Source organism: Gymnoscopelus microlampas (genome assembly GCF_963454915.1).
Source record: "Gymnoscopelus microlampas genome assembly, chromosome: 11".
Taxonomy (NCBI): domain Eukaryota; kingdom Metazoa; phylum Chordata; class Actinopteri; order Myctophiformes; family Myctophidae; genus Gymnoscopelus; species Gymnoscopelus microlampas.
The window spans coordinates 922706-933191 of NC_139948.1; the positions used below are offsets into that span (position 1 = coordinate 922706).

At 43.6% G+C, this 10486-nt stretch overlaps 1 protein-coding gene across 1 annotated transcript; it reads right to left on the reverse strand.

Annotated features, from left to right (window-relative positions):
* Window positions 1-274: 274 nt before the first annotated feature.
* Window positions 275-9583, reverse strand: clpp (caseinolytic mitochondrial matrix peptidase proteolytic subunit). Its single transcript, XM_084071130.1, has 7 exons — window positions 9515-9583; window positions 7925-8026; window positions 7677-7748; window positions 5597-5693; window positions 4763-4950; window positions 2610-2715; window positions 275-1448 (listed from the first exon to the last, which is right to left on the reverse strand). Exons 1-7 carry the CDS (start codon window positions 9524-9526, stop codon window positions 1225-1227), a joined length of 801 nt encoding a protein of 266 aa, XP_083927256.1. The 5' UTR covers window positions 9527-9583; the 3' UTR covers window positions 275-1224.
* Window positions 9584-10486: the final 903 nt, after the last annotated feature.

The following is a 10486-nucleotide window of genomic DNA, read 5'->3' on the forward strand; positions in this document are numbered from 1 at the left end:
AGCGCGGCCGCGTTCTGAGCTTGTAAATCTGCTATTTTTGAAAAATCGTGAACATTTTGGGACAAATCTTTGAATATATATTTTTGAAAAAAAACGTATGTTGCTGTAATCAGTGGTTCTCAAACCTTTTCATGTCAAGGACCACCCAAAATGATATGTATTTGGCCGCGGACCCCCATCTCAAAATATTTTGTTCAAAATGGATTAAGTCCACAAAGTGTCTTTTTTTCAGCACTTTGCCTGCAAATGTAGATTCAGAAGAATAGAACACATATTCAACAATGTCAAACAGAGGCTGTCTTGTTTAATTAGATTATAAATCCGTCCTTTACATGACATGTTGTACTGTCCCACACAAAATACAAACATTCATTTCTATATTATCCACTTCATACTTCTTGTATGATCATTTATGTTCACATCATATTCCTGATGAGACCTACAGTGCATTTTCATTATGTTATTAATCAATACAAGCCATCTGCTATTTTCACCATAAAAAGAAAGAAACAGAGAAACAGAAAGTCAAAGTTAAGTGTGTCTGTGGGGTTTTATAAATATATTGAACCAATGAAAAGTACTAACAAAGAGCTTGTGACTAAATAATAACTGCTGAATGCACCATAGGGCACTGACTCTAAGCGTGGGGTCCGGGGGAACACCATGTTGTCAGTTGATGCTTCACATCCATTTGAGTAAAATCGCGCAGCGGATGTGTTTATTTTTTGGAACACAGTTCGTGTATGACGCGATCTAAGATTTCCCTATGGGGAATTTCAATAGAAAATAATAATAGGCTCTATGCACAGCAGCCATATTGTGAAGACATTCACAGGTGTTACCAATGATACTAACGAAGGCTCTGTTCCATTCTGGTCAAACAGAGTCTGGGTGCTGATATTGTTGCATGTTGGCTCACTGGAAACACTCCGCTGCACCAGTGGGTCTAAAATGTGGGTCCAGGCACCCTCATGGTTCCTTAAGGAGTTTCCAAATGTCCCCTTCATTTGTACAACTCTCAGAGTTATGGGGGTCGTGGAAATTGAAAAAATCTGAGAACCACTGCGCTACACTATTGAGAACACCTGTGAAGGAAGTGATAATATGCCTGCTGTGCATAGAGCCTATTCTATGACCCAGGGGGGGATAGCGGCCTCTAGTAGCAGTGATGTCAGATATTCGGTGGTTCTGAGTTCCAGTAAGACTGTGTAAAAAAAGGAGGCTTTAGGGGTTCTGGGTTCCTGTGGGGGCCTGAGAGGGGGATACAGGGGGGGGGTCTGGAGAAGCTGCACCGGGGGGGGTCACTGAGGCTGCGGCGGCAGCCTCCTTCTGCACCAGCTCAGGCTCGTCCTGGCCGGCCTGGGGCGGGTGCACCAGCACCTTGTCGATCAGCCCAAAGTCCTGCGCCTGCATGGGACTCATGTAGCGGTCTCTCTCCATCACGCTTTCTGGGAGAGGGAGAGAGAGGGAGAGGACGACGACACATACTGTAATGACCCGTGAATCCCACCTGCCACCTCACATTAATTAACCCATTGAGACCTGAAGCCGATTCTACATGTCTCCTAAATCTCAACAGTATTCTGAAAAAAACGTACGTTTCTATATCAGTAGTCTGGGAGGGTTAGCGTCGGAGCTTGGACAGCAGGGGCGCGGCCACTGCGTTGTGATTCAAATCAACAGCCAATGAAGAAAAGGGGGCGGGATCCACATGCAGTGGGTGTTGCATCTAAATAAAATCGACGGGAAGCAATTTCCCCTTGAGAAATTTCGGCCGCCATTGTTGTGTACTGCTGTTTGCCTCTCGTCGGACTTTTTAGACGAGTTGCACAGCTCTCAGACCGGTAAGAGGCGTGTCCGCTCAGATTCAGAGCGTAAGGTACATCCCGCCCACAAATACCAGGGCTCTGGCCCAGAAGTTCCTCGCCGCGCCGGCGAAAACTTCTGGGAGCTCAGATTACTATATCAGTGGTGCTCAATCTTTTTCATGTCAAGGACCCCCAAAATGATATGTATTTGGCCGCGGACCCCCATCAAAATATTTTGTTCCAGGGACCCCCCCAGAAACAAAGATTTGAGTTATAAATGTTCGCTTTAGAAATATATATATTTCAAAGATTTGCACACATTTTCACGATTTTTCAAAAATAGCAGATCTACAAGCTCGTAGCGTGGCACTCGGTGCCGCGCTATGAGCTTGTAGATCTGCTATTTTTGAATAGCCCAAAGTGTAAAATAATGCTTTTTAGCTCAAATCTAAAAATGACACACTTCCAGGTCTTAATGGGTTAAACAGAAAATGTACTTCGTAAATTGCACTTTTGTACGCTTGAGTATTTACTTGAGTATATCGTCTCTATCGGGTGGAAACCTCACATGTCCAAAACTGTTACCTTTCAGGATTCAAATTCAAGCTCAAAACGCGGCGCTTTACGCTGCGTTTCGAGCTTGTAGATCTGCTACTTTTGATACTTTTGTGTGACGCTGTAGTATGATCAAGTAGGGCGTTCATTTACGAAAAAAAAGCACAAAAAAGTTTGAATATGGAAATGAGACGATATGCTTTGTCCACCACTGGCAAACACACATGGACTTTAACAGTGACGTACCGATGGTTTCCAGAGGCTGGCCGGTGTGTTTGGCATAGATGGTGTTGATCTGTCTCTTCAGTTTGAGGATCTCTTCAGCTTGGATGGCGATGTCTGTGGCCTGCCCCTGTATGGACACATACGAACAAACCATCTCTGCATTTCAACTTTTATGTATATATTTCTTTATCACCCCCCCCCTAAAATTATTAACCCATTAAGACATTTTTAGATTTGAGCTAAAAAGCATTATTTTACACTTTGGGCTATTCAAAAATAGCAGATCTAGAAGCTCGTAGCGCGGCACCGAGTGCCGCGCTACGAGCTTGTAGATCTGCTATTTTTGAAAAATCGTGAAAATGTGTGCAAATCTTTGAATATGTATATTTTTAAAGCGAACATTTTTAACTCAAATCTTTGCTTCTGGGGGGTCCCTGGAACAAAATATCTTGATGGGGGTCCGCGGCCAAATACATATCATTTTGGGGGTCCTTCACATGAAAAAGTTTGAGCAACACTGATATAGAAACATGCGTTTTTTTCAGAATGCTGTTGAGATTTAGGAGACATGTAGAATCGGCTTCAGGTCTCAATGGGTTAAAATAGGGTAGGTTCAGTGCCAGCATATCTTCCATCCACTTACGTTGATACGTTTCGTGCTGTAGAAGCCCCGACGCGGAAGTGCATGTAAACAAAGCGTGCGTGCGAGACGGCGGAGGGTCCCGACTAACGCCTGGAACTAATAATATTTCTAACACGATCCTCCATTGCAGAGTGATCGGCGATTGAAAACGCCTCACTTCCACCACGTTAAAAAGAAATAGGAGATATTAAGCTTTTAGTCAAGGAGTTAACATTGGAGCGCCTGACCGGAAATATTTTTTGACATGGATCGACATCCGGCCTCTCCTTCTCAGAGACTTCTTGGATGATCCCAAAGTTTCGTTAGAGCGCCCCCACGTGGGCCCCACGTATATAAAAAAAATAAAAAGGGCCAAAAACGGTCCAGACTGTTTATGGCACATGACGCATGGCTTCTCAAAAACGGTCCGGACCATTTATGGCACTCAATCCTATAATACATTGCAAAACCCAAAACCCATAAATTCCCCGTGTCACTGTGTCGGAATAAACACAAAAACAACATATCAATGTCACTAACAACACAAGCCACAACGCGCACACTTACTTCACGCAGTCTGTAGGCCACTTCTCACTGCTCAGCACACATCTGCCCCCTCGAAGCATAATTAATTGCGGCCAACACAAACTCACAACATTACGGTCGGCCATGTTGTTCCTTAGCGTCATCGCTGACCACCGCCCAGCGAGACCCAAACACCGCGAGGCGGAAAAAAATTCGTGTATACCACTTTTGTCACCTTTTATTTCCTCCGAGGTGGAAAGACTGGGGACGCGAGGTTAGTTTCCTAGCAACACACCAGGGATGCCAGTCGGGATGCCAGGTTTTCAAAACAAGCGACAGAAACAAGCAACCACCTTCATGAAAAAAAAAAAAACAGCCGAAGGGGTCCGCCATGTTCCAGGGGGGTCCCCGGGGGTTCCAACACTCCCAGGATGTCCGCGGACCCCCACGTAAAAAATAAATATATACATTTTTTTCATTTTTTTAAAACTTTTGGACAGTTCTATCCCACCATTTTGCCACCCCAAAATAAGCGCGCCCTCACAGCCCTAGAGCCCCGCGCAGCGGCTGGGGTGCCCCCCGAGACTCTAGTGTGTTACATGGGTTAAAGCAGGGGTCTTCAACGTTTTCAGGCCAAGGACCCCCTAGCTGAGGGAGAGATGAAGCAGGGACCCCCTCTATATTGTATAAAATTGTGTTTCAGATTATACTTTTTTTGTTTACTTGGTCTGCTCTTTTTTTCCCCCTCTACACCTATACCTCTTTGCCAAAAATAGCTGATGTACAAGCTCACAACGCCTCGCAGCGTGAGGCGTTGTGAGCTTGTAGATCTGCTATTTTTTGGCTAAAGTTCTCCTCAGAAAAGGGATGCTAGGGTTCAAGTGGTTAAGGTAAAAAAAAAATCATATCACACAAAGAATTAGCGGACCCCCTGTAGTAACTCTGAGGACCCCCTAGGGGTCCCGGACCCCCTGTTGAAGACCCCTGGGTTAAAGGATTAAGGAATGTGTTACAAACTAAAACTCACCCTGGCTCCTCCGGACGGCTGGTGCACCATGATGCGGGCGTTGGGCAGCGAGTGCCTCATGCCCGCCGTGCCCGCCGTGAGCAGCAGGCTGCCCATGCTGGCGGCCTGGCCCACGCACCACGTCGCGATTGGGTTCAGGATGTACTGCATGGTGTCATAGATGGCCAGGCCCGACGTCACTACGCCTCCTACAGCACGGGAGGAAGACGACAAACACACACAAAAAAAACATGTTTGGTTCCTCGGTGGTTCTTTTAAAGACAGTGGTTCTCAAAGTGGGGTCCGGGGACGCTCAGGGGTCCTTTGAGGAGGTTCCATGGAGTCCATAGCAAAATGAGTTAACCCATTAAGACCTGAGGCCGATACTACGAATGCCTTCTAAACCAGTAGTTCTCAAACTTTTTCGTGCCAAGGACCCTCACATTGATATATGTTTGGGCGCGGACCCCCATCTGTGAATGTTTTGTGCCAGGGACCCCGAGAAGAGAAGATTTGTGTAAAAAAAAAAACATTTTTCAAACGCTTTCACGATTTTTTCAAAAATACCAGATGTACAAGCTTGCAGCGCGGCAGGAAGTGACACGCTGTGAGCTTGTACATCTGCTAAAAGTATCAATACTGCAATGTAGTATTTCACACTACAGGAGTCCATTTCTTGAAATCGGCTGTCATATATCGTTGTGGCTTTCACACTATAGGTTGGACGCCGACAAGGGATCACACACTGTAGTACAGTACTTAAGTACTGTACAATACTTAAGTACAGTACTCGAGCACTTGTACTTAGTTACTTTCCACCACTGCATGTGAATATGTTTATTATTATGTTCTTACCAGGACTATTAATGTACATATGGATGGGTTTGTTGTTGCTTTCTGATTGTAGAAACAGCAGCTGGGCAATGACCAGACTGGCCACCGAGTCATCGATCTGGGGAGACAGAAACATTTAAATATGACTGCCATTTGTTTCAAAAGTGTATCCCAAGCTAACTATTACCTTTGTGTATAATACTGTAACTATTTCTGCTTTGACTGTTTTGTTCCACTTTTGCCATGGCAATGTAAATGTTTGTTTCAGCATGCCAATAAAGCCCCTTTGAATAGACAGCAGCCATATTGTGAAGAGATTCACAGGTGTTGCCAATGATACTAATGAAGACTCTGTTCCGTTCTGGTCAAACAGAGTCAGGGTGCTGATATTGTTCATTTTGGCTCACTGCCACTGGAAACTTTTCTACACCAGTGGTCCAGGGACCCTCAGGTTCCATTTGGAAAAAGGTTCCAAATGGACCCTTACGGGTGTGTAACGTGAGAGTAATGTGAGAGTGTACACATGGAAGCAAATGCCATTTGGTTCCATTTGTACACTCGCAGAGTTATGGGGGTCGTGGAAATTAAAACGCCTGAGAACTACTGTGTTACACTAAGGGCAGGTACACACTATACGACTTTTAAAGTGGTCGGGGGGTCATCTGAAGTATTTCACACTACAGGAGTCTATTTCTTGAAATCGTCTGTCATATTATCGTTGTGGCTTTCACACTATAGGTTGGTCGCCGACAAGGGATCACACACTGTAGGATAGTTCACTAGGATGCTATCCAGACCGATACATACATTTGGTTTTATTCCAATGCATTTTAACCAACGTCTCATGAAAACGTGTAATAAGACTCCCGTGATATGCGCGAGACCGAGACAGGGCGCTATTGATTGTTGACTCTCTCTCTCTCGCTTAAAAGTGCGCACTGCAACAGTGTTGGCATGTCCGCTTAGTATAAGCGACTTTGGGCTTTGAGCAAGACGCTGAACCCCTAATTTCTCCCGATGAGCAGGTTGGTGCCTTGCATGGTTTCCTCCGCCATCGGTGTATGAATGTGTGTGTGAATGGGTGTGTGAATGGGTTAATGGCAAAATCAATGTAAAGCGCTTCGGATAGAAGCGCTATATAAATGCACTATTTACCATTTTACCATTTTGGGCTTATTTCTAAAGTGTAGTTGCTTACTTGGACTTGTTTCCTAATGTTGTTTAAACCAGTGGTTTAAAGTAAACAACACATGTATTTGTCCGCTGACCTCCCCCCTCTGCAAATATGTTGTGCCATATTTGTGTGGATTTGGAAAATATTCCACAATTTTCACATTCTTTCAAGACTTTTCTTTGAAAATAGCTGCGACGCGCTGTGAGCTTGTAGATCGGCTATTTTAAAATATGCAATGTATAGGTTTAAAGTGTTGGGATTGTTTTCATAGATCTGGTTGCTTATTTCTCTCGCGAAATCTGGCAACGTTTCAGAGAGGCTGCTCAACACAGACGCACGCCAGCGGCGCCACACAGACACAACTCGATCGCGCTCGCTAGCTCTCTCTGTGTGTGCGCAATTCATCTCAAATAAACATCCCACTTTGAGCACTCTCGCTCACTCTCATTCTGTTTTATAATAATGTTTAACTTAATACAGGACTGAACGGTAACTATGCGGGGGATCTGTTTGTTGTGGTCAGATCCAGCGACCCTCCCCTACAGCCACGGTGGCTGTAATAATATGCTCTCATTGGCTGTGGCGCGGATCTGCTCGCAAAGTGATCTCAGCCCCTTTCATACTGTGATACTGTCTGATGTCCAGTCGGCGATAGAGCCTAATATCAAACCTGCTCAATATTTGAAATGGTCGAGAACGAGAAGCCATCGCCGAGCGTAATTATCGTGGCCGTATCCTCTCCCAGAGCCTTTCACACACAGCGACCAAAACCTCGCTGATCACATCTGCGTCAGATCGGGGGTTTTGTCGGCGAGCCCCCTCACAAAGTGTTGCAACTTCTATTTTTGGCAATGAGAATAAGCATAGACAAAAACAAAAAAGTGGTTCAAATAGAACATTTAAAGAGACAGCGTTGCGTTCACTCACCGGTCCCATGACACATATGATCCTCTCTCTGAGCAGACGAGAATAGATGTCATACGCTCTCTCCCCTCGCCCCTGACAAGACAGAAATATTATTATTATTAATACTAATAGATGTCATACGCTCTCATGACACATAACTAGGAATGGGGATTGAGAATCGGTTCCATCACAAAATTAATTCCGAAGTAATCGGAATCGGAAATCAATCAGATTTTGAGTGAGTGTGTCACACACACACACACACTTACCGTTTGCTCCACCACTATAGGGATGAGAGGACTCTTCCATTGGGGGCTGTGATGGAATGTTCTGCTGCATCTGATTGCTGTGGTCCCACACTGCAACACCCTCTGAAACACACACACACACACACACACACACACACACACACACACACACACACACACACACACAAACACATGTAAAAAATGTGAGTACTTTTTCCACCACTGGTTCCATGTCCTAAAACAGTGGTTCTCAAAGTGGGTTTCCGGGGACCCCCAGAGGTCATTGAGAGGGTTCCAGGGGGTCCCCAGCAAAATGAGTTTACATAGCATCAAAATCATTTCAACCACTTTAACTTTAGATACGTCAGCTATTTGAAAATAGCCGATCGACCATCTCACAACACTTCCCCATGTGACACGTTGTGAGCTTGTAGATCTGCTATTTTCAGCAACAACAAAACTTTGAAGATTTTTTTTATATTTCTGAAACATTTTCTCAAAACACATTTTGTACGGGGCCTCCCTTGCATATCATATTTTCAGGTGTGTGTGTGTGTGTGTGTGTGTGTGTGGGGGGGGGGGGGGGGGGGGGGCTGTGGTCAAATATGTATGAATCTGGGGGTCCTTGACATTAGTGAGTGTGAGAACTATATTGGCCTAAAGAATACTGATGATAAATGTAGTAACGTGCTAAAACCTTCATTGGTTAAAGGTAGGGTAAGTGATTTACTTTGATTAAAATAAGTGTTAAATAGCTCTATATTCTGATAATACTCATTGCAATAGAGTGTTTGTTCAGTAAATGGAGTCTCCCATGTCTCTCCAGCTCTTTATTAAACAGAATATGCATTTTCAGTGCTCTCTCCTGAGCTGGAGAGACCTCTTTGACCGAACAAACGCTCTGTAGCAATGATTACTATCAGTATATAGTAATTTAACCTTTTTAACAAAAAAAAAAAAAAAAAAAAAAAAAATCACTTAGCCTACCCTACCTTTAAAGAGCACTGGCATTACATTTCACACAACACACACACACACACACACACACACACACACACACACACACACACACACACAGATGTCTGTCTGTCTCTCTCTCTCTCTCTCCAACACACACACTTGTACATGGTTGTCACGCAGACACACACACACACACACACACACACACACACACACACACACACACACACACACACACACACACACACACACACACACACACACACACACACACACACTTGTATCCATGGTTGTCTCTCAGACACACACACACACACACACACACACACACACACACACACACAGATGTCTCTCTCTCTCACTCCAACACACACACTTGTACATGGTTGTCACGCAGACACACACACACACACACACACACACACACACACACACACACACACACACACACACACACACACACACACACACACACACACACACACACAGTTTTGGGGACAATCACAGTGTGATCACTTGGCAGAGTGACACTAAAGAAGACAGCGTGGACACATTCAGTCCTAAAGATCAGATCAGATCTGACAGACCATACTCTCACATCTATCAGCATGAATGCAGTATTAATGACTGATCAGTCAGATCCATACTCACTCGTAACAGCATGTTGTCGCGATGTGATGTAACGTGATGATGTTGTGACCCCACTGTCACCCCGGAAATACTTACCACACACTCACTCGCTTTGCCGGGACTTTCTGCTTCCGGGGTCTTATGGTTTGTTTTCTTGGCTCATGACTGCCATCTGCCGGCCATGTAGAGTTAACACGTTCTCATGGGAAAAGTAGTTGTTGTCAATGAAATTTCATTTCATTTCATTTCATTTCATTTCATTTCATTTCATTTCATTTCATTTCATTTCATTTCATTTCAATTCAATTCAATTCAATTCAATTCAATTCAATTCAATTCAATTCAATTTAATTTAATTCAATTCAATTCAATCCGGTTCAAAGGAGTTGTATTGGCATGAGAAAACGTACGTTTACATTGCCAAAACAAGTGTAAAAAATGAATAGGTAGGTAGATAGATAGATAGATAGATAGATAGATAGATAGATAGATAGATAGATAGATAGATAGATAGATACTTAATTGTACGTTAAATGTAAATTGATTGATTGCTTTATTGATTGCTTGATTGATGATTGAATACTTTATTAACAGTTTGCAGAGAGTACAGAGGTAGAGTACAGTTATACAATAATGCTAAAAAAAGATAACACAAAAATACCTGGTGAACTTGTAGATTATCTATTTTTTGAAAATGTAGACAATCTTGGATTTAATTCGTTCACTCATTCCACCAATATTGAAATGCCCAAAATAGACGCCAGGTTGAAAATGGTTAATAATGTCTAGTTTTGCTGCTGCCTTGTCTCCCTGAAGTTACTGATAGAAGAGCACATTGTAAATAAGTACTTTATTATACTGCATGCCATGTCCCACTGAATGATGTATGTGTCTGTATTTTACACATTTTTACCTAAATAAAACCAGTCAATCAATGTGGAGGTGCTGCCATCTAGTGGTTATGTGCAAGTATTGTAGATAGAGAGTTACCAG